Consider the following 26,634-nt stretch of genomic DNA (forward strand, 5'->3'; position numbering starts at 1 on the left):
TGAAAATGTCCTATTCGATATTTTATAAGCAGGCCATGATAACGTTGTAACATGATTATAAATTCACCAAAATTGAAGCAATGAAGCCTCAAAAGCCTTAACAGAGAGTTGAATTTTGTGAAATGTTGTTGATATAAATTAAAGAAAATCCATTTTTTTAATGAAATTTTTTCGGCTGACAAATGGAAATTTTCGAGAAAAAAAATTTTCAATAGAAAAAAAAAAGTCATTATTGGTCCAGTGAAAATCCTCGTGCCATAAAAGGAACCGGATATCAAGAAAAAAAATGTAATGTGGAATTAATAACATCCAGAAGCTATCAGAATATTTTGGAGAATACTGTAGAGAGCTTCGTCGATAATCTGCCATTCAAAGAATATCGAAAATGTTGATATCAACAAGACGGAGCTCCTGCACATTATACAAGAGAACTGAGCACATAACAGGACAGACTTTTTGACGATCGGTGGATAAGGCGTTTGGAACCATGGAATTGGCCAGCGAGATCACCCGATCTCAATCCATTGGATTTTTATCTATGTGGAATGGAACTCTTCGTATGAACATGCGATCGGCGTGTTAGCGAAACGATTTTTCTCTGGAAATTATGACTTGCGATACGTTTTTGATGAGCTCTCGTGCATACGAGAATGGAAATATATTTTTTGTGAGAAGACTATAGCACAGAAAATATAGTCGGAGGAATACTTACCTCGTTTTCTTTTTCTCTAGCCACTTCACTCAAATTATTAGATTTGTCTCCTCCTATATTGAATAATGACGAATTTACGTTGAGGTACTTGCCGTTACCACACCCTAGAAAATAAAAATAAATGCAGTTTCGAGAACAAATGAAATCGATTTAACACATATAGAAAAAATGTAACTGGACCATCATTATTATAACGTGCAGATTGGTTTGAAATTATTGTCTGGACATGGACGGCATTGAATTTAGATGCTTCGATCCATTTGTTTAATCTAAAGTGAATTATGAAGAGGAAATATTTGATTTTTTGTTACCTAGTTTGTGATACCCGCAAAAACTACTAAAGCGATTATTAGAAGCTAGGTTATCAGCAAGTATCATAGGTAGTATATTATTTTAAAAAAAAGATCTCTACAAAAATTGCAGTAGTGTAAGGTAATGCAACGTATCAAAAATGTGCATATAAAAGTAAGACTCTGGCGAGGGCACCGGAGAGGATTCCTAATGTACTACTTGAGCTTGATCTTGAGGTATCGGGCCTAACATATATATGGCGCTAGTCTTATTGCATTCACCACTTTTTCAGTTAGTACAATCTTCAAAAGAAAGATGTTGAAATTTTATGATATTCTACTCATAAGTTTGTGAGTTATTGTGCTAAAAGTGGTGCTACTTTTGTTATTTTACAAAATAATGGATTAAAAACAATTTCGTGTTTTAATTTTACACTGCTTCTTGATGGGAAAAAACCGTGCAAGCGAAGCAATGGCTTGAAAAGTGTTATTAGGACTGCGCTTTAACTCCGCTCCATCAAAAACAACAACTGAATTGGTTTGCTGACTTCAAACGAGGTCGTGAGAGACACCGATGATGCAGACACCAGAAAACAAAAAAATCCACAAAATCGTTTTGAATAATCGAAAAACGAAGTTGCATGAGTTAACTGACATTGTAAGGATATCAAAAGAACGCGTTGGCTTCAGAGTGCATTTCTTTAATGTCCCCCTCTTTTATTTTTTGAACGGGTCAACTCAAAAAATTGAAATTTATTTGGGATGATTAAATTAATGCATGTATACTTTTTTTGAACTGGAATTGACAGAAAAAACCATCAAGATGGCGACTGGTCGCAATTTGGGATAAAATTAAATGAAAAGGGGGTCTTTTGTGACACATCATTTTGAGGCTCCTGACAAATACTTCACAACCCTAGAATATGAAGTCAATATCTTCACTTAATACAAAATAGAGGAACATTTAATAATTTTCTGAAGACAAATACATTAATATCGATATTTCTAGAAATTTAATTTTTGTCTCCCAATAAGGTTTGTTAAGTTATTTTTTCTTTATAAAAACGACAAAATATGTCAGTACGACAATGAACATCACTGTTCAGTTAGAATATTCCCATTCAGTTTTCGGTTTTACTAGTAGAAAGGTACCACGACAATAATTTCTAAAATGATCAATTCTCCTCCAATGGAAGAAAAAAATTGAACCGATTTTTATTTACGGTGCGACCGTAACTTTCACGAGACCGAAAAGATTTTCAATGAATGTTTTCTGAATCGTCCTATCTGTAGAAAGTATTTGAGGGAACTTTTATCCAAATTCACAACTACCGGTAGTGTATATAAGAAAAAGCCCCCAGGTCATTCGTCCATTTCGGAAAAACAGCAAGTGCAAATAACTGGTGAGATGGTAGTGAATCTTGAACAGCCTACTTATTCCGTTGCGAATGTTTGCGAGGTGTGGAGACTTCTACAGGGTGGAGACTTTTGAAGAGGAATAGGTATCATCCATACAAAATTAAAATGGTACACCAATTAACTGAAGATGACCCTGATCGAAGAACAGAATTCTTCGAAATTATGACAGAAACCACTGCAAGGCATCCTACCTATCTACACAATATTTGTTTTAGTGACGAACGTGCATTTTTTTCAAACGGCAATGTTCACAGACAAAATTGCCGTTATTATAGTGACACCAACCCTCACGTTTTCCGTTTTTCCATAAAAAATTAACGTTTGGGCAGGAATATTGGGAAACCATATTGTAGGACCTCTATTTATTAATCAAAATTTAACAGAGGAACTGTATTTGAATATGATTGGAAACTAGTGTTGACCCTGCTCTCATCACTGAAATCGTCGAAGTGAATCCTAATGAATTTGATATGGATATTGTATTCCAACAAGATAAAGCATCACCACATTACTCCAGGCAAGTGAGAAGCTATTTGGATACTACTTTTCCCGGTCGTTGGCCAGCCCGCTCGCCAGATTTGACACCTTTAGATTTTTTTGTAGGGCTATTTGAAGCAAAAGGTGTACGAAACTGAACCTGCTTCAATATTAGATATACGGCAGATAATAATAAATATTTGTAGAGATATTGACGTGGATGCGGTGTTGAGAAAAAACAAGAACGTCTTCATTATTCTGAGTAGTGTTTGGGCATGTTTGAACATAACAAACCATAATTTTGATTTATCTCCTAACCAACGTCTTTTTCTTTCTACAAGCTATGCTTGTTGCTAGAGTTTACAGTTTCTGCTCTCATTAATGCATTCGTTTATAGAATTTTGTCAAACAATGGATGAGAAAAATTTTTGAAAATTGTATTTATATTGTGTTCTCATTTTCTCTTATACTATATCGCCTTCTGAGTAAAAAATGGAAAGCATATTCCAAAGAGAAGTTGAAAATATCTTCCATTTCATATATCATCATAAATATAGTAGATATTGAAAATATTGAAAAATAATTCAAAGATCCAATTTCTTCACAAACACCTTGACATACATCGTCATATGAACCATAAATAGCAAGGCAAAACCGGCTACATTTTTTCTGATACAATGTCGTATCAACTTGTAACTAACGTACCTATATCTATCTAAAGACAAATCAAAAATGCAATTTGCAACCACCATGCACCGCATCGGTGTGTGAGGGCGCTTAAATTTATTTTGTCAGGCAATAGTTTTGATTATGGGATAACTCTTGAGATGTTAATTCAAATTGTACGGTGTAAAGAGCAATTATAACATGCATGACATTCTCAAGATAACATATTTATTTGATAAAAACTAACAGAGGTATGTCTAAATAGCTTTCCGATTACCACACCATGTGACCATTCTTTCAACTATTGATTGGGTATAGTAAACTATCCTTAAAAGATAGACATGTGCCATCCGTGACATCTCTGTAGCCAATAAGAAAAAAATAATATGCAGTGTTTTTGTTTTGTTATATCTCAGATGCAATAGGTAGTGATTTCGATTGAAGTTTCTCAGAATCGCACTGGTAACAACGATGACCCGAATTCGCACGGATGATATCATCATATTTCTATTAATTTACACATCACATCTTATATTATACACGTAAACCTTCCTCTAGAATCATTTCATTCATTGGTAAAAAACGTATGAAAATCTGTTTAACACGTTCAGACAGAAGACAGATAGTCGCAGCGGGGAGGATTTATTTTTTTTGTGTGGCGATGTTATTTTTAAATCACTTTCCTAAGTTTTATGATTCCCTGTTTTAATATATTCAGTACTTTTCGGTAACTTAACATAGGTTTTCAAAAATCTCCTCTTCAAGTTTCATACATCGGGGACACACACTTACTTACCAACGTCACACACAAGCGATCCTGGCTCCAAATCATTCAAAAACTCTTCAACCTTTGGCCAAGGTTTACTCCTCGGGTTGTCGTAGAATTGTTCGTAGACGTCGTGAACATACGCTTGCTCTAAAGCTACGCTTCTAGCAACTCTTTCATCTACAGGCATGTCCGAATAACCCTGAAAATAAAACGAACACTTTTGTTTCTGTTTCTACCTTGATATTATTAATAGATGGGAAGCTCCGTCGTGTACCATAAATAATGAGAATACATTATCAACTGATGAAAATATTTTTATTCTTCACTGCTGATCCCTAATCAATAACTGTGTTACTTGCTAATTGAAAATTTAGTGAATCACATTTTTACGTCCAAAGTTTGAGAGTACAGTTCATTTGATTCACGCAATAACAAGATGTCTGTGATATATTAAATTTCAAATCATAACTTGTTATTAAATAAGAATACAAACTTAATATATTTCATATGTTTTTTCCTCTTTCTCTTTGACTCGGCCGTTATTTGATGAAGATCCATAGTAATTGCACAAACTACAACTAACGATTTCACCTAAACAAACTTCATTTTCAAAAATATCACTGTTATTGAATATGTTATTCAATGGCATATTTTCAATTTTCAATTTCATTATTCTGCCTAGGCAGAGTTCTGCCTAAATTATTTAGGCAGAACTCTGTTCAATGCAAAACCCAAACGAGATAGAATGAAAAAATCAGGTATAAATAGAATAGGGTCTGGCGAATGTTCTGCAGTATATACAGGCCAAACCAATAGAAATTTTGACGTAAGGCTCCGTGAACACGTCTGTTTGGATAACTTCAAAATTCTACACATATATGTATTAACGAGAAGAAAATTGATTTGTTGGAAGCCATGGAAATCAATGAATCAATTAAAAACCCGAAATATATACCCATAAACGAGCAACTCGATTTATGTAGGTCTCCTCTCTTGAATGTATAAGTTCGACAACCCCTATAATCTTCAGTGCTGAATTTTATAGTTGTAATCCTTGTTCATTTAACTACATCGCTTTTTAGCTTATCTAAAAACTCCCTATATATCCTAGTTTTCAAATTTCACATGTTAGTTTTATACTAACTAATGGGGTAAAACCCGAAACCGGTCGTAAACATAAAATAACGAGTGGACACTAGTCAAAAGTGTTTTTATTCATTTCATTGAAGCGCAATATTTTGCTAACGCAAATTCATATTTGCACATATCAGCGTAGTTGTGCTGTAAATCAGTTTCCTATTTCATAATTTTGATGTGTGTTTCGACGAAGTAGTAGATATAATTTGTCATGAAATATATCTCAGACCATGCAAATTACATTCTGTCATGTGTACTACTCATACCGATTGAAGTAGAAATAGTATACTTTCACAACTCATTTTTAAACAATGACAGTCCGAACTTTCAACATTTGTTTTTGTATCAGATACAGATTCTATATTAAATGAAAACTCAAAGAAAATATGAAAATTAATGATACAGGTCAGCGGTTGAAAAATAGAAAAAAAAAGTATAGATAAGAATGGAAGTAACTACATCAACACGCCAGGTCCAGCATGCAGGAATTCACCAATGCAGTGGTATGCCTGTCAAATTATTGCAAGATGATTCTAATGCATTAAACATCATATAATAATGATGGTAATTTTTCGGGATGAACTTTTCTTTTTTGCCTTTTAATGGATACAATCTCGTCTGTCTTGTTTCATTTTATCCATTTAGAAAAGATATAGATATATATTTTCAGGAGTGATTAATTTTTGGGAAAGAACATTTTTGGCTTTCTACTACTCCATGTTGATACAAAAAAATGTGGGAATATTCTGTCAATGTGCACAACTGTCCTAAAATTACTGACCATTCTATCATTAAAATTAACTTACCCATAAAAAATAATAACTATATAAAAAGCTCCTTCCTCACAAGAACACTTGGTACAGATGCCTTTCATAATATCAATTTGAACTTATTATCGTGCGATTGGTTGAATAATTCTATTGGCGTTAATGAAATCTACAAAAATTTTGAAGCATTATGTGGAACACTTACAGACCGTTTTGCACCACTACTGGAAATTGTTACCAAAAATAGGCAGGTATCTTGGTATGATGAAGACACAAAATCAGCTTGTAGAGAAAGAGACACAGCATATAAACTATTCAAGAAAAGTTCTGGTCCTGACAAAAATAATGTAACCATTACAATCTAAAGAAAAATACCGTGGTTGCTATGCTGAAAACCAAGAAATCACAATATTATGAAAATCACATTGATGAATATAGGGGTGATATAGAAGAAATGTGGAAAACACTGAAAAAAATTGATAAAAGGTGAAAGAAATAAGTTAAATTACAAATGTATCAATTTTGGCACAGACATCGTAGCTCAAAATGAACTTGAAGCGGTAAATATGTTCAATGAGTTTTTATTGAAAGTATAAAAATTATTTCCGATGTGATTACACCAGAATCTGAATGGAATCATGAACATTTGCCATTAATACCTAGTAACTTTGTAAAATTTGAGAATGTTAGTCTTATATAATTGAAAAAAAATATTTTTTCTCTTACGAACAAAGGCAGTGTCGAAGAAGTATTCAATATAAAATTTTTGAAAAAAACATTTTATACAATAGGATATGCATTTCTTAATGCTTCACTTACATCAGTAACATTCCTGAGAATCTAAAAATGAGCACTGTGATTCCTATCCCTAAATTTAACAACCCAACTAAAGTAACAGATATGAGAGGAATAAACACGTTGCCAAACATCGAAAAAATCTTAGAAATCATTGTACATTAACAACTGTCAAAATATTTCCAAGTAAATCAACTTCTAATTGGTAATCAGTCAGGTTTTAGACAACAGCATTCGTGCGAAACCGCCTTACAATTAACGATATCAAACTGGAAGCAAGAAATAGATAAGGGTAACTATATAATTGTAGTTTTTCTTGATTGCAAAAGAGCCTTTGAAACCATTGACAAAAAAATGCTAATAACAAAATTAAAATATTACGGTATTGAAGGTAATGTATTGAAATGGTTTGAGAGTATCTAAGCAATAGGTCGCAGAAATATAAAATAGAAATAGCGTTTTCTAGTGAACTGGCTAATGATATGATATCACTGGGGCCTCTCCTATTAATTTACCTGAATGATATCAATTTTGTAAGAGGCTATGATTTCCTTAACTTTTTTGCGGACGATACTTTAGTAGCATGTTATGGTATTGACCTAGGTTAAATAGTAACGAGATTAAACCATGTTTCAAATTCATTCGAATCATTTTTGAAAACTGATAAGATGAAATTAAATTCAAAGAAAACAAAAAAAATACAAAATACAAAACTATCAACATTTACACATAAAAATAGAAGATGAAAATCTGGAATGGGTTAAGGGTCAGAGCGATTACATCTGTGAAAAAATATCAAAAAAGCTATTCGTTCTATCTATAGTATCCCATAACATGTCCCTCTTTTCGAAAATTACCACTTATAGGACGATAATACAACCCCACTTCGACTATTGTGCTTGCTTACTGTACCTGTTGGACAGAAACTGTTTAATGACTTTACAAAAACTTCAAAATAGGGGTATGAGAATCATTCTGCAATGGAATAAATATGTTCCAATTGATCTGATGTTAAGAACTTTGAACTGGTATAACGTAAATAAACGCCTGTTTTTCATGACAATGGGGTCCATTTATCAAATAACAAAAAAGTTAGTCCTAAGTTATCTTAGTTCATCAATTATATATAATAATGAGATCCACACTTATCCTACAAGAAACGTGAACAATTTCCATATAGCTCGAACTCGAAATGTAAGCTCAAAGAAAACATTATTCTTCAAGGGCTTGAATGATTTCAATAACCTCTCAAATGAAGTGAAAAATTCACCGTCTTCAAACACTTTCAAAAATTCTTCTAAATGAATTCATTGTGGTGAAATGAAATCATGTATATGTACATGTAAAAAGATGAATTATGGAAGGTATGTGTGTGAGTGGGTTGTGTTGCTCATATATACTGAGTATAACATGTGTATATTTCAATATATGATGATTGTGACACTATAGGTGTATTTTTATATTTTAGCATTCTTTGTTTAGCATTAAGTATGTTTTATTCCTAATCACAAATATTATAAATGTATGTAAATTATGATGTTCCTATTTCAAATAAAGATTAAATTAATAAAGAATAATAATGATTGATTACATTAGCCACTGTAGGTAATAATAGAGGTACTTAACTTGATTGAATACCTGAATTTTGTTTACTAGTGACAATGTGGATATGCTAATTTGAAAACCGGTGAGTAAACTAAATCGCATCTGCAATGTTTATGCTTGTGAATTTCCAAGGATTCCAAATAATTGAGTTTGCAACACTTCCTTGCATAGTGCAAAATTTCCGTATCGTTTTGATTCAAGAACTTGTGATTGCATTCCAAGGAATGGTTTGAAAACGTCCAATCATTTTTACCTAGCCTGAAGGACCTTTCATGTTCAGCACACCGTTTTTGGAAATTTCGAACACATTGTCCCATATAAACACCATTATACTCCGGACACTTGGGCTTATTAACTCCAGATTAACTTGTCCACTTTATCTTTGGCATTAAAAACCTGCGTTGAAACCATTATTATGGCCTATCTGTGTAATTATATCAATTTTCCTAGCTAGATTGTTAGCAGACAAAGGCACTGAGAATGCTCTGTGCAACATTGAATAGAAATCCATTGTATAGCGAAACACGTGTCGCGGTTTTTGTAAAAGCCTTTATAGTGAAAATCAACTGTTCCAGTTGTACTGGAAGTATATTCAAATTTTGTTATTTAAAATAAAACACTATATATTTCATTGAAAACTAAAGTCTATTTGAAATTATAGATTTATTTTGTACCGCTTAATATTACCTTTTGGCTTTCTACTCATCCATCTTCGTACAAAAAATATATTTGATATATAATCTAAGACATTATGTGTTCCAATGATGAGCTGTAGCAGACGTTACTGTTTCAAATATAACAAGAAATCTCCAATAGGTTCCAACAGAAACTATTTTTCAAAAAAATGATCTGAATTTGCAAAGAACAAAATAGGTGTGTGAATGCTTTTTCTATACAATAGGAGATGACGGAATGCCAAATTATACTATATGGAAAAAGATATTTCCAGCAAAAATTCGATGGTTGACAAAACCACAAGCGAGAAATAGGCAAAAAAAAATAGTTCAACGAATTCAAATTTTATAATTGGTGTAGATCCTCACACCAAAGGATTCAAACAATTATTCAGTTTCAAGAAAACATCATACTGAAATACAATAATTCTTGAACTTGGCACACCCAAAGCTAATATGAATGTACAAACTAGTACACGATACCATTTCAGATGTGGATAGTGAAAAATACCCCGTCCCCTTCCTTGTGATCCCCGGAATGTCCTAGATCAGCATGGTATTCCATTTTGAATTCAGAAACAAATTGATTTATTACACATTATAAAAATGAATAGATATTCGCAGAATTATCTTTTCTAAATATATTTTGCTGTGCCAACTTGCTACAATTTGGAAGCTTCGAGAAAACCCCAGAGAGGGTTTTGAATTCATTTGAAAATTCATTTGTATTTGGAAAGGATTTAAGTATGGCTCCTATCCCATTTACGAGTTGTATTGGAGTACTTCTTGGATCAATGGTTTTGTTAGAACCTTGAGTCTCAATATTCATTCATGTCCTGTGAAAGTTTTGTTCCTGTTTCATAATAATTCTTTATCTGGTATATTCAGCCCCATGTTTGGCGCCACCCATGAGTTGATATGTTTTTCAATAAAATAAGAAATCCACAATAGGTTCCAGGAACTCTTTACTGACAAAATATGCTAAATTCACGATGAAAGAAAAATAGATGTGAACACCTTGTATCTGAAAGGAGATGATCGAATGCCAAATTGAACTATATCATTTTATTCAGAGTTCATTGACTCTAGATACAATATCTCGAACAAATGTTAGCAATTCTTGTGGAAATAACGATTTCCAAAACTCGAATCAGTCGGCAAAACTACGAGAGAAAAACAAGTAAAGCAAAATAGTTCAACAAATCTTAAATCATGTCGTAAAATTCATGGCTTTCGAATATCTAATTGTCTAAACAACAAAGACTTTGAATAATTATTCAGTTTCAAGAATACATTATATTGATTTTCAGTGCATCAGTGCAATAAAATAATGAGTACCGCTAAGAACATAAGCAGAATCAATTGTTTCGGCACAATAGCATTCGATAATATCATTACTCTGAAGTCGCCAACTTGGTTGGTGAAAATAGGGGGTCGGGAGGAGTATTGCATTTCTAGTGATTGGGAAAAGAGATTGATTTGGACCAATTCGGTATACTTCTGAAAATACTCTATGTAGTATTACAAACCCTTTGAATAAGAACAAACTATCTGTATAGCCCCTCAGATTGAATACAGTTCGAATCCCTGGTGAAATACGTCTGATTTTCTCATCAGAATTTATTTTATCTGTGAAAACTTATTCAAGTTCTTGAAAATCTCTTGCGGAGAAATTCGAAAACATTGAGAAATTATTTCTTAGAAGCCGATTTTGTGTTGGAGACTTGCTAGTTTTATTGATTCATTTTTATATATTACAATATTTTACAATGTCAATAACTTGATATGAAATGGTGAAACTGGAACCTCTGTCGTAAAATACATTAAACAATTACTTTTCCCAAACACCACAATGCGCGTTTCATCAACCAAGTGTGCCTCTTCAGGAGAACCTTTCAGGAGTGTTAAACTAGCATTCAAAATTATTTAAAAATATTTCAGAAAAGCAAGAAATTCCATTGAGGTAAAACTGTCGAAACGCTTTGATCTGACTTTAAAGGCAAAGGCAATAAATTGCATTGGATAAAAACCGGGAAAATTATTTTCAGTACCTATGCTGAACCAGAATTAACCTCTAATGATATTTCAATACATTATGATTTGAATAACTATTCATTTAGCATGCGATGCGAGTATTGGTGCTGTACTTTTACATGTTATGGCATATGGTTCTGAAACAACTATTTGATACATTCCTAAAGTGTTAACTGAAGCTTAACGGGAATATTGAATGATACTTAAAGAGACTTTGGCAGTGTACTCGTCTATTTCTAAACTGTATCAATATATAGCTGGTAGAGAATTTCATATTCTTAGTGCTTTCCATGATAATAATTAAGTAAGCAATTTTCACAAATTTCGCTAACACCGTGGCTTCATCGGTAGTAATAGTATACACACTCATTTCATTAGTTCGGACTTCTACTTTCTTGTATGATATAAAATGATTTGAAATCCCTAAGAGAATAAATTAAAAGATTCCAAACCAATTTAATTCACGACGTTTCGATTGTTAGTATCCACAATCGTCTTCGGATGATAACTGGACTTATTTCTCAGAGATCTGACATTTATAGGTCACTCGGGTGCTTTCACCTATCTCTCTTCTCTCTCTCCGCTTTATGGGTTTTATAGGAAACTGACCGTTTGGCGGGAGTTGGTCGTATTCCTCTTGATTTGGGGTTTCCATATGTTGCGTATCTTTACGCTAGCTTGGATAAATGCGCAAAGCCGCATATATGTTGTCCAACAACGCATTTAGCCAAGCTATCGTAGAGATACGCAACATATGAAAACCCCTAATCAAGCGGAACACGACCAACTCCCGCCAAACGATCAGCTTCCGCTAAAACCGATAAAGCGAAAGAGAGGGAAGAGAGGATAGGTGAAAGCACCCTAGTGACCTATAAATATTCAGATATCTGAGGAATAAGTCCAGTTATCACTTGAAGACGATTGTGGAAACTAACAATCGAAACGTCGTGAATTAACTTGGTTAATGGTCAATGAGGTAACAGGTAGAATTTGAAAACCACTACAATCTCAAATGTTGGACAGCAGCTTAATTATCAATATGAATAAAATAATTGGCATTATGAAAAAAGATGACTAGTTATTATTGGCATTATGAAAACGGTGAGTAGTTAATCTCTCGTTGGTCATTCAATAGGGAATTTGAATGATTTCCAGAGACTCCAGCAGGTTCAACTTATGTTTTTATTTTCTGTATGGAGTATGTCGTAGTTAATGTTGATATCGTGATTTCTCTCCAAAAGGTGGTACGCATAGGTGGAATTGGTCTTCTTCAGTTCGAAACTTCTTTTGTTTGGAAATTCTCGTTTTGAAATGTTAAAAATGTTTTTGAAATGTTAGTTTTTACACATCTGATCTGTTATCCTTCTCTATGTGTAGATACAATACATATATAGACAACTTCAGATTTGGTGAGTTATCAATAGTGTACGTATCGGGCAATAATATCATATCATTTAAATTCAACGGTATATGAACAGTTTTCTGTATATCTGGAAAATTGTAATGAGCTCAACGTCACCGAAAAGTTGTTATTATTGGATGACTTCAACGTCTCTGAAATAACTAATTCGAAATATTACGTGAGAAACGGATAGTCAAAAGCGAGATTAATCCATTCCATCATGTGTGAGTATTACCTGTATTCCATAAATGATATTTCTAATGGCTCCAATACTTTAGACTTAATATTAACGAATTTCACGGAAGCGACTGTGATCGAATGTGAAACGCCCTTAGTGCGGTTGGATAACTACCATCCAGCTCTCGAAATAATGTTCACTGTCAATTTTCAACAAGTAACAGAATCCTCCGAAGGTGAGCACGTTACTGCATTTGACTTAGGGAGAGGAAACTTTGTGTAGCTCTAGAGTCTAGAGAATGCTATCTCAATTTTCGTGGATAGATATTCTATGTATGGATAATGTCAACGAATGTGTAGATAGTTTCTATGATTGCCTGAAGGTCGTTTTTGAGAAATGCTTGGAAAAAAAATACTTTCATCCAAAATCGATTTCCAGCATGGTTCTCAAAAGAACTCATGCACAAAATTAAATTTATGGAACACTTTTTCGAAATGATGAAAATAAAGTCAAAAAAGCTTATCATTACAAAGAAAAATTCAACGAACTCAAAATGAATATGGAACTTTCGCATAATTTGTGTTATGAATCCTATATAAAAGAAATATATGGAGACTTACAGAGCGATCTAAAAAAATGCTGGGCATATATCAAGGAACGTTGAAAAAACTGTGCTGTGGTTAACAGATTGACTTATGTTAATGATGAATTATTTAATGATAAGGATATTGCAGACGGTTTTGCTAGTTTCTTCAAATCAACTTTAACGAATAGCGGTGACTATCATTGGAATTGGTGGAAACAAGGAACAAGAGGTTGAAAATGAATGCTATTAAGACACTGAAACCCAAAGTAGCCATTGGAATCGACGGCATTCCAGCTTACTTTTTCAAGGCTTACTGTGACTTGTTAAAGCAATCACTGACATTGATATTCAATCTTTCTCTGAAAGAAAATCGTTTTCCAAGCTTTCTCAAAATTGGCAGAGTTAACCCTATACACAAAAGCGGCAATAAGAACAATGTAAAAAACTACAGACTCATAACAGTCTCACCAACTTTGTCGAAGCATGGCTTTATCCGTAATGAATCTACTGTTACCAATTTATGTGTATTTAGTAACTTTGTTACGGATGGAATAAAAAATGGCTATCAAATAGACGTTTTATACACTCACTTGGCCAAGACATTCGACAAAGTTAACTACGAGGTTTTCATCCTGAAATTAAAAGCATTTGGTTTCACAAACAACACACTTGATTTTTTTCACTGCTATCTATCCAACAACGTGTCTTCCTTCGAATTCACCGCTATTTAGGGAGTTCCGCAAGCTTCGATTTTGGGACCTATCCTTTTCGTGTTATTTGTTAATGACGTTCCTCAGTATATCGGGCATTCTGAATTTCTCCTATATGCCTATGATCTCAAGCTTTTTAGAAGAATCGAAAACGAAAAATATTCTGATATGCTTCAAGATGATCTCAACAATCTATCTAATTACTTTTCAGTATCTGACCTATCTCTCAACGAAACTAAATGGAAAATAATGAGTTTCACACGAAAGAAGTCACCCACTATCAAGGACTATTTCATTAATCACACCAATTTACAGAGAATCAATGAGATGAAAGATCTCGGGATCATTTTCACGGTTGTGTTCAGTTTCTCTCGGCACATTGAATACTTAGTACCTGAATGTTATAGAAAAATCAGCTTTGTATTGAGATCTAGCCGTGAATTCAATCAAGATACTTGTTTGTTACTCTTTAACTTTATTGTTAGTTCTAAGCTGGAATATGGTTGTGTCATTTGGAATACAAAGACCTTTTTATAATCTGAAACTATAGAAAAAGTCCAGAAACGACTATTAGGAACACTCTTTTTCAGAAAACACAATGTCTTCATTTATATCGTAGCCAATTACAAGAATTTAATATGCAACCATTGAAAGACCGCTTAGAGTCCTCGGAAGAGATTTTTGTTTTTAACATTCTTAGAAAACTGAAAGTGCCTGAAATTATCTATACTATTGATTTTATTGTACCTGATGTAAGACTGAGAAGAAGTGAGAATCTATTTCGTGTCTCAAATTTGTCTCTTCTTCAACAATGTCTCGAAACCGTTATCGAAATGGTGGGGAACTGTGAACTTGATATATTCAGTATTACAGAGGGACAACTCCTTCGAATGCTCCAATGTGTATGAATTTTTTTAAAGTCATTTTATTATTTATTGTTTTACATCGCTATATTTTATATCGATTTTAACTGTATCAATGGTACTTAATGAATACTGTGTAAGAAACTTTAAAAATACTGTGCATCATGTAAGTGGAAACCATTCTGTTTGTTGTTCAGTATTAATACCTTTCTATTCTATTCTATTCTATGGAGTATTCAAGTAACACTCCATTGTTAGATTTTCAGTGAACAATTTACAAAATCACAATAGGTACGTGTTTTAGTATACAATAACTTTTTCAGGGGTGTTATACTGATTGTAGCCCTAAGCTTTCATCATGAATAACATAGTTTTGAATTCGACGATTACTCGATTTGGAAAATGACTTTCGGTCAGGCATATTACAAGTAGTAGAGTCAGATAATGGAAGTCAATTTATATCAGAAAACTTCTCCTAGATTAACAAAAATAGTTCAAAATTTTTGATATCTGCTCCTTTCCACCCTGTTACTAATGACTTGTGGAAAAGGAAAAAAAAGGTTTTTCACTGGAAAGAAAAATGGATACTTCATCAAGTATTATTTTCATACTTGTAATGCACCGTTTGGAACCTTTGGTGTTGTAATGAATATTACTGGATTTTGTTCCCAACACCAAACAGTTATTTCAACATCTCGAAACGTATTTCGATCACCAAGAGAGCATCTTCAAGAAGAAGATAAAACTGAGTCAAACTTCCTCTTGAAGAAGATCACTTGGTGATCGAAACACGTATCGAGGTGTTAAAATAACGGTTTGGTGTTGGGAAAAAACTCTAGTAATAGTTATAAGATTAAGAAACGCATCCTAAATAGCAGAAGTAAGAAGGATAAACATTTTGTAGGTAAGCAGATAGTTTGGTGGAAAAATTGCAGAAATCTGAATAGAAAATTTGGATAGAATGTATGACTAATGGGTTTTATTTCTGCTAGTTAATACATTCAAATGTTGCAAAATAAATAAGGAAAAATGTATGTGTTTCTGATGATGTTCAGAAAGCTGTAGGGGATAGCTTCAAGGAGAACCAATTGTATCCAGATAGCGAAAATGCTAGTGAAAAACAATTATCAAGTTGATACAAATGTAGAGATTTGTGATGCACCTTTCATGTAGTAATGAATATTACTGGAGTTTTATACCAACATCAAATCGTTATTTTTAACACCTCGACACGTATTTCAATCACCAAGTGATCATCTTCAAGAAGAAGATAATCACCAAGTGATCATCTTTAAGAAGAAGATTAAACTGTTCAAACTGTTTAATCTTCTTCTTGAAGATGATCACACTATTTAAACTGTTTAAACTTCCTCTTGAAGATGATCATTTGGTGATTGAAACACGTATCGAGGTGTTAAAAATAACGGTTTGGGATAGAACTCCAGTGATATTAAAATGTGAAGATAACAAAAGACGATAAAGTTCCTGATCAAGATACTTGTCAAGTGATCTACTGTTGATAATATAAATATTTCAAAGATAGGCCTAGAAGAAATATCGTGCCACCCCACTATCTCGATATGAAGTGTCTTATAGTATAAGCTGTTTCAATAACCTGGCTGTATCCTTTTTCTTTGTCATTATGTGAGTTTGTGAGGTCATAAAAACCCATGTATATGTTTACTGTGTCTTTTGTGTTTTGATGCGGCTACTAAATGAAAGTGATTGAAGTATTCTGGAAGTTTTATCACCACATATTGCCTTGATTGTTAACAGGTTTTATGTCACACCAATCCTGAACTTTCAGGAGATCATAACTTATCTTTTCCTGAAGTGTTTCGGATTCTTTATTATGACATGGCATCTATCATCGGCAAGCAAAGAAATTTTCCGAAAACTTCAAATTTATCCCAATATCGATACGTGAAAGTCCTGAATTTATACAATTCAGCTACGATTCAATTAGTCAAATTGTAGTTTTAGTATTTCAGGATTTAGTTCTCGAAACCATTCCTGTTATTTGAATTTTTCATTCGGTATATTATTATGCTAGTAATTTGGTGATGGTTTCCATGAAGTGGTAATTGGTTCTATTATTTTTTAATGAAATCAATTTTTTTCAGATTGAGAAGGATCATAATACCATGAAAGAACTGTTCATTTCTTTTTTTTAACTATCTTCGACTCAAATAACAGTTCAACGGTATTATCGAACATTATTATCCATATCCAATGTACTTCAATTTTTTTTTGGGTATCAAAATGATTATTTTTAAAGAAACTCGAATATTCATTCATTACTGCATCAAAGATCTTGTTCATATTAATAAGTTTCTTCAATATATTATCTTTCGTACCGATGCCCCAAGTAAAGCGTAGCCATATCTAAATTTCGAATAATAATTCCGCATCCTCATGTGTCATACTGCTGATATTGACTCTCATTCAGGAAGGAACTAGGAAACAGCAGAATCGACTAGACAAAAATTATTTTTACACACAGGTCAAAATAATAGTGCCGATGTAACACCCGGTATCAGTAGCCTATTTCTGGCAGTAAAAGTTTGTCTCGGCATAATAGCCCTCAGATCAAAAGACCGTATCTCAAGTCTCGTATACTCTATTGATCGCTCTGTCTATCTCCCTTACTTTCCGTCAATGTACATGCCCGATTCATTGAGGAAATTTTCCCCACATAAGTAGACAACACGTTTCGGCAGCTGTCAAAATGTTATTACATCTGTTATACAGTTTTTTGATATTGTTTAACTATTTCAGTTGAAGCATTCTACTGACAAATCGAAATTAAAACATTCAAAAAATTTATAAATTAAAAACTAAGATTGTCTTACTTGTTGTTGAAAATTTGGGTGGTTATCCTTCAACTAATTGATGAAAAAAACGCTATCACAGACATGTTTATTGAACCCGTCGGAGTTTTCGCGGAAAACTGCTCACAACCCCGTTCGTTTGTATTTTCCACACCAGACTAAGTGTGGAGGCGGTTTGACGTCAAAGACTTGCGCCTTGGTGCTCTGCGTCGCTCTCTATATCGCGGCATAACGGGAAGCAATCATACAAGAATCCTGAAAAAATCTATACTTTTTCTCCGAAAGACAGTTGTGGCTCGCATTAATCACATCCCGAAGATGGTGGGCGGCTGGATGTAGGACTCCTAGTCTGGAACTTGTGTAATGCGGCAGTCTGAAACAGAAATATTCAGGAGGAAACATCTGACAGTTTTCGTAATAAACTACAAATTGAATTTAAGACAAAATGGTTAATAATAAAAATAATGAAACGTTCCCAGTACTAGATGAAAATAATAAGATGCATTAACAATATTTTGAACATTTCATGCTGCTACGAAGAAGTATCTTCCATCCAGTGTTTTTTATTCCGGAGAAAAACAAAGGTGTACACCTGGAGCGTGAACATCTGTGCAGTAACAAGTTACTCACCATCAATGAAAATCCTTCTTACCCTTTACAAGTTATAATGGAGAGTGCCAAATTAAAAAACCATAAAAATAACCTCGATTCGTTACCTTATGGAGATAACTTCAAAAAACGAAATGAAAATCTAGGAATCCATACAGGCAAATGAGGTTGAATAATTTGAGAAGTCAGTCAACTCAAAATGATCTTCACAAACTTTATTTTTATTTTTCTAAAATATCACGACGTTACTCATTACGGAACAGCTACTGTGTTAGCGAAACTTACGTGGCATTAAAAAATTAAGTTTGTGAAGATTAAATCATAAGGTGTAGTTTATGCAATTGCTATGGATCTTCATCAAGTAACGGCTGATTCAATCAGAAAAAAATGATATATTATGAATTGTACGGTCTTATTCAACATGCAGTATCAATGTATAAGGGTATAATGGAAAAATAGAGGTATCTCAAAAATAGATACTAAATGTTATTTATAACGAAAACCTTTGACAACCCACGAAATTTTTTACCAAAAGAGCGGAATATTTCACATACTAGGAAACTAGTGATGCACTGTTTGGAACCTTTGTTATTGTAGTGATGAATATTACTTTAGTTTTTTCTCAACACCAAACCATTATTTCAACACCTCGATACGTGTTTCGATCACCAAGTGATCATCTTCAAGAGGAAGATTAAACTCAACTTAATCTTGGTGATCGAAACACGTGTCGAGGTGTTAAAATAATGGTTTGGTGTTGGGAAAATAACTCCACTAATATTCACTAGGCAACAAGTTTGTCGAACCATCCTGTTTGAGCAATATGGAAATATTTGGGAAAAATTATTTTAGGGGGTCTTTATTAATTCAACAAAACCCAAAACATTGATTTTCAGAATTTTTGCCAGTGTGTTTGTGGGAAGCTTCTTCAGGGCAGTAAAAGTGAGTGAAAAACAATAAATTGAAGATAGAATTGACATAAAAGTTAACATGTATACGATTTTTTTTACAAAATTTTATGTGTATATGTATACGTATATGTGTATATGTATATGTATACATTTTTTATACACAAAAAAAATCGTATACATGTTAACTTTTATGTCAATTCTATCTTCAATTTATTGTTTTTCACTCATTTTTACTGCCCTGAAGAAGCTTCCCATTAGAAGCGAAAGCTTGGCAAAGTAAAGCAGAGTTTGATTTTTGATTTTTTGACTGAGAGACCCTGTTAATCCATTTTACCATACATTTCTCCAGTCGCTAACATTATCCAATTCAAATATATATATATATATATATATATATATATATATATATATATATATATATATATATATATATATATATATATATATATATATATATATATACAAATATGAAATTTATTGAGTGTCTTGATATAGAAACAGAAGTCAATATCGGACATAGCACTCATGAAAGTGGCAAACCATAGACACGTGTTTCGGGCTTTTGGCCCATCATCAGTATGGTGCAGCCAAGTGTAAGGATGGGCAACACTTGGTTACCAAAAGATAGAAATATAGAAATACAAATGCACGGAGCCACCAACAGGAGCCAACCGCACATTTGTGGTTTCAGTTGATAGATCTCGTGTTCACAAGAAAACTATCAAAATCACCACGGAGGCAGCTATAGCTACCTGCGTGACATCCGGGTCCAGGAAATTATACAAATATGAAATTTATTGAGTGTCTTGATATAGAAACAGAAGTCAATATCGGACATAGCACTCATGAAAGTGGCAAACCATTGACACGTGTTTCGGGCTTTTGGCCCATCATCAACCACAGCTACAGCTACCTGCCTGACTTCCAGGTCCTTAGACCTGGTGTGTCTTGATATAAATACATAAGTTAATAATCGGACATAGCACATATTTATAATATACACATGTATATATATATATATATATATATATATATATATATATATATTTATATACATGTGTATATTATAAATATGTGCTATGTCCGATTATTAACTTATGTATTTATATCAAGACACACCAGGTCTAAGGACCTGGAAGTCAGGCAGGTAGCTGTAGCTCCTCCGTGGTGATGTTAGCATTTCTGCACCTGGCTTCACCCCGCTAATAAGGCCAATAGCCAGTAATATATATTTCACAAAAATATAAAGTTAGTAAATTTATTTTATTCAGGTGTAGTTACAAAAAATATATATCATCGCTGGTCAAAAAGTCATTGGTTTCATATATTTTATACTTCTGTATAATTTTCAGTATGAACAATTAACATGTTGTTTTTTCCTCTTATCCTTATTCTTTCTCTTTGTATTTCCTTTTTGTTTCTCTAGTACAGTTTTCTCTTTCTTTTTTTAAAAATGAGTTCTTTAATCATAATATTATAGTTTCAACATAAAATAAAACGAAATGTGAGAAAAACCGTTTTCTGAACCATATTTTTATATTCTTTGGTAGAAAGTTTTAAACACAATCATATTTAATCATGTCTTGTTCTAATTAAGATTTCCATTTTGGTGTGAATAGAAGAAATCTAAAAATTGTTCCTTACGTGAAAATATTGCGGAAGGAGGTAGGAGAATGGCTATCATGAAATATTCAGCACATCAATAAACAGACTGTTGACCTCTTTCCAATAATCCAGCCAACGCAATTCATTTTAGCGATCGATAACTTCTAGGTAAAGAAATGCATTGCTAGTCAATAAGACTCATTTAACAATGATGTAATAGTAATTTGATTCAATGACATTAAATTACCTCAGTAATATTCAAATAGGATGCTTTACAGGGGATATAAGGATGTGCTGTAACGATCGGTCAAATTGTGTTCAAATTTTGTTTTTCTTTTCAAATGACAAAACACAAGCAATACAGGAATATTCTTAAGGCGCTCCAAGAGCGGTGCATGTGCGAAAGTAGCGATTCATATTGGATTTGAATCGGTGGAGATTAAATTCATTTGGAAAAACGTTCTCAGGAAGTTCATTCCACATAAACGCAGTTCTTCAAATGAAAGAGTTCTTGTACGGTGAAATTAGAGGTGTACTGAGTTGAACCACAGTCCGTCACGTATTTCTGATATGTGCCGCTCATGGTGGAATCAAATGTGCCAAGTCACTTGAACACTTCCCGTGAAGGTACCTATAGAAGAGAGAAAAATCTCCAACCTTTCTTTGATGTTCCAGACTATCAAGGTTGCAAGTGACATTCGCGTCTCCAATCAGGCGGATGACTCTCTTTTGGATGGAATCCAGCAGCTTCAGGGTATGCTTAGGGGCGGAGCTCCATACATGAGAACAATACTCCAAAGAAGGTCAGATCTGAGCTTTATAAAGCATCAAAAATTGCTGAGGTGTGTACAGTTTTCTGGTTCGAAGCAGTGCTCCAAGCATTTGAGAAGCAGCCTTTGCAATTCCAGCGACATGTTTCTTTTTAACGTTTTTACCTTTTACCTTCCCCGAAAATATTGGCTGAGAAATCATTCAATTCGGAATCGCATTTAGAAACTCTTTGAAATTTTGAAGTTCCAAGCAAAGTTATGAAAAAACAGGTTACAAAAAGAAAAACGTCGGTTTTGTTTTTGCCAATATCTTAAGAATTGTATCAAATAATTGAAAGATGGAAGAAATTTTTTACGAAAAAGTTCTTACTTCCGGAGCTTTACCACAATACTCAAGACTTCAATTTGAAGGTGAGAAATCAGGTGAAAAAATTCAGGTATTTTTCATTTATCCGTTAAAAATATGTTATGAATAAATTAATTTTCGCGAAATATTTTTTATTTGTTAGTCAAATGATTATTGAAACAAACATTTAATTCTTTGTTGCAAACAGTTTTTTTTACTTACAGAAATATTGACGAAACTACACCAAAGACATGGCAAATTCATTTGTTTTTATTGAATTTTTAATAAATAGACGAATTGAAAGAACTGTTTTCAAATATCAATGTTTGCTATTGATTGATCAACAAATTCATCTCTGAGCAATTTCATTTTTTTGAAGCAATTTTCCTCTCAAAAATCATAATTTCACAATACCCTATAAATATTGCTTTGTTTATTACAATTTTTGGAACATGGAGAGCGGAAAAGTTTAAAATGTTTTTTCCGTTAAACAGCTATCGCACCTCTACGAACGACAACCCTCAGAAGTCGAAACTTGTGAGAGTTAAGGACTAACGAGGTCTTACCTTTTAACGTGTGATTCCTAACACGGGTTGGACGATATCAAGTGAAAATCGAGTGTTCAGCCTGAGGCTTGAATCATCGACTCACACATCGGCAAGTTGACTGAGTGAACAAAGCACCCACGTCGAACCACCCGGCTACCGACCGATCATATAGTGTTTTGTTCCATGATAGTTCGATCCTAACCTCGACCAGATATATTTCTCGAGACAATTTATCTAGATGAAGCTGAGATGATTCTGCAACGTCACATGGCTGAAGGACTGCGAATAGCCATGATGCTCCCTAGGTGGCTCGGGGGGTTATTAACATTGCCTACCTAGGACACGAGGCTAATGACCAATGCAGTCGATGCCGATGACACAAAAAAAAATACATTTGTCATCGATCACAATACGTAAGAATATTCATTTGCTTATTTGATCCCAGCCATAGGAATTTTGTTTGAATTGGACCGGGTATATTTTTAAGGAGAGAATACTTTTTAAGAAAGAAAGGTTTTGGCTTCATACTTCTCCATCTTAATACAAAAAAATGTGGAAAACTTCCAATAATTCTTATAAAATTTTATTTCTTACTGAAAGGAATGAATAGTTCATTTTCTTACTTACATTCATGGTTGTATCCAGATCTAGGAAAATACGCAACACAAGCTTTGGTTGGGTGTTTCCCAAGAGCCGAATTATCAATTGCCAACACAGTTTTTGTCACATGAACTTTGTGATGTTTTTTGTTTATGTTCGTGTACCCTCATATTAAATATATAGGTAACAATTTTGTTTCAATCACTTCCAGTTTTTTTGTGACAGCTATATAGGTACAATATCTTTATTCCTTAAAATGATCACTTCGCAATGGTATAGGAGTCGTCAATAGTAAAAAACATGAAATGTATATAAAGATTAATACAACAGTATTACAAAATTCATAAATTTAACACATGAGAGTGCGTGTTTAAATTAAACAATCAAAAGGGTTTATACATGTACATAATAGTTGAAATAGGTATTGCCGGACATAATATTAATTGTTGATTGACGAATATGGATATTCAGAATATTCATTAATATTGTAAAAACAACCATCTACGAGATATTCTCTGATTCTCCGTTCAAATACTAAAATTGATGCTGCACTTTTTAGGCCGGAAGGTAGACAATAGAAAAATTGGGAACCTGCTATAGATGGCGTCTTTTCGAATGATTTTGTAGGATGTTGTTGTAGTTTGAAATAATTCCCGTTCCTTGTTGCGTAATCATGACATTGGGGGTTAGTTTCTAATTGGGGTTCGCGTTTTTTCACAAAGAGCAGACAGTTACAAATATAGAGATGAGTTAATATCTTCCTTTGCTTGAAAACAGGTCTACATGAATCAGTATCACGTAGATTGTGAAGCATACGAATTATTCGTTTCTGAGCAACAAAGACCCTGTTAATATTTGTTGCGTCTCCCCATAAGATCACATTATAAGATAAAACAGAATTCACAAGAGCATAGTAAACATCTAACAGTTGTTCTTCACTCTGAACTTATATTCGTGTATTTTTCTGAATATCGTCATTTAGGCGGCTGTATAACTATTGCATCAACTAACATATTTTTTTTTCGTCGGGTACATCACAAGTATGCCACGAAAGTGTTTTAATAACTACTATAGCGTCGAAATTCCCCTCCATTAATTGAACAGTGCTACTTAGACTAGTTTGGATTTCCTATGCAGCATCCCACATAAATGTTGTTTAACATGTGTGAGACTCCTATTAGGTTGGGCTAAACAAGAACCTTGACATTTGCCATTTGGTATACCAGTGATTTAGACGTAACCAAAGGATCATGCAAGTGATTGTTATTTTTGTTTGACTCAAATAAACTGCATTACAATGAAATCCAAACATACTATCCATTATCCAAACTTGTCTCCGGCTTAATATGGATTTTTGCATCTGCAAGAGAAAAGTCCCCGAACTCAGCGACGCGAAAATTAAAGAGGAAATATTTGTAGGCCCACACATACGAGAACTAATAAAGAATGAGAAATGTGAAGGAAAACTAAATAATAAGGAAAAAAATTGACTGGATATGTTTTGTGAGTGTTGTCTAAAATTTTCTAGGAAATCATAAAGCGAAAAACTACAAAGACATAATAAATGAACGCATGATGTCATATAAAGCTTTGGGGTGTAATATGTCCTTGAAAATACATATATTGGATTCTCAACTGGATTTCTTTCCCGCAAATTTTTGGCGCTGTGAGTTACGAACAAGGAGAGAGGTTCCATCAGGATATTTCCTCAATGGAGAAGCGTTGACAAGGGAAATGGAGTCCAGTAATGCTAACATATTATTGTTGGAGATATAGAAGGGAATATTCACGAAAATCATAAGTATTTATTGTACATTGAGTAATAATTTTTCTAAGTGTAGATGATTTTTGTATTTTTCACGAAAATATATGCTTTGATGTCAAAAGAAAACCTGATGCGACAAAAAAAAGTTGAAATTTTGTTGACTAGTGTTATTTTTAAAGATATGTAACCATCCATTATAGACAAAAATATGTATCTGAGTTGAATAAATTGATTGAATTTGTGATTCAAATCTTTCAATTATTGAATTAATGTATTTTTCTTTGGATGAAGTCGGGATGTTTTATCCACCTTTTTTGAGTTTTTTCACCTTTCAAAATTTGACCGGTCCTGATTGACGAAGGTTCTACCGCTGAGAAAGTTATCGAAGTGCTTGAAATAACGGTAGACGGTCTGGGGGGTATGATGAGAGTATGACGCTCAATTCGTTTAATTTTCGGACGATGGTTTGGGAAACATGCGGACGGGCGTTGTCGTGAAGCAGGATTGGACCTCTTTTGTTGACCAGTGCCGGCTGCCGTTGACACAATTTTCATTACATTTCTTCGATTTCGTCACAAAAGGACTCTGCCGTGATGATTTGACCCGGCTGCAGAAAGTTATACTGAATCACACCAGCCGCTCACCACCATATATTTGTCATGGTCTTTTTTTGGTGGTTTTTCGCCTTTGGCTTTGAATGGCTTATCTGTGTCCAACCACTGTCCTGAACGTCTCCTGTCATCGTAGAGGATACACTTTTCAAAGAAAAACAGATCTCGAAACATGATAATTTCTGTCGATCGTTCAAATATTGGGGCACCCACATTTCGAACTTTTTGACGTTTACAATACGTTTCAAACCATCAAAAACCGCATGAGAACTGACGCTCAGTTTTCCTGCCATGTTATAATATGTTATAAAATATTTTTGTGAACAAAAAAGCAACGAATTATACTATAACAAGTTTCAATTAAAGGTGATTCATTAGCAACGTCGCACTTAGTGTGACCAACGAATAATCCTCTAACCAACTCTGCAGAGGCGTACCAAAATAATATTTTATTCATTTAAACACATAGGTAATTACGTAAAAATTGTTATAGTAGGTGGCGCTACCTGGAGTCAATGGTAAAACTGATTACATTTTCTTATTATGCCTGATACAGTACAATAAAAAAAGAGAAAAATTTACGAAATAATTATTACGTTCCTTTTATATAGAAAGAGAACTACAAAGCAAAGAAATAATCACCTATGTTATGCTTATGAAGTTTCAGAATCCATTGACTCGTCCGAAGAGGAATCCCCAGTCACACTTAAATCTATTATTATTTGGTCGGAAACAGTGTCTACCATCCCGTCCAATCTCCACATTTTCTCTTCTTTCTTGATCACATGGGCTACAGCATTAGCCCAATCTTCTTCCCGTATCCGTTCCATTGCGAGTTCTAATAAACGTTGGACATCAGAAATTTTATTTCACGTTTTCACGAGCTACGTAACCCTTAATTTGAGCCCAGAATAATTCTATCGGGTTTAACTCGCAATGGTAAGGAGGAAGTCT

At 33.6% G+C, this 26,634-nt stretch overlaps 2 protein-coding genes across 3 annotated transcripts in view; both read right to left on the minus strand.

Annotated features, from left to right (window-relative positions):
- Positions 1-18,564, minus strand: part of fid (class I SAM-dependent methyltransferase fire dancer) — a 57,759-nt gene extending 39,195 nt beyond the window's left edge. The window contains exons 1-3 of one of the 2 annotated variants that reach the window (XM_074182141.1): positions 17,937-18,564; positions 4,361-4,532; positions 713-816 (exon numbers count right to left, since the gene is read on the minus strand). In XM_074182141.1, the coding sequence (XP_074038242.1) occupies positions 713-816; positions 4,361-4,520 (264 nt within the window). In that variant the 5' untranslated portion in view covers positions 4,521-4,532; positions 17,937-18,564. Of the gene's footprint in view, positions 1-712; positions 817-4,360; positions 4,679-17,936 lie in introns of those variants that run through there. The other variant, XM_074182142.1, reaches the window with a different exon arrangement.
- LOC111509471 (glutathione S-transferase 1) overlaps positions 1-26,634 on the minus strand; it is a 228,162-nt gene that overhangs the window by 122,311 nt on the left and 79,217 nt on the right. The gene's annotated exons all lie outside the window — the stretch shown is intronic.

This window comes from Leptinotarsa decemlineata, unplaced genomic scaffold, assembly GCF_025532065.1.
Source record: "Leptinotarsa decemlineata unplaced genomic scaffold, Ldec_3_MD MMD2_tig00026328_RagTag_RagTag, whole genome shotgun sequence".
Lineage (NCBI taxonomy): Eukaryota > Metazoa > Arthropoda > Insecta > Coleoptera > Chrysomelidae > Leptinotarsa > Leptinotarsa decemlineata.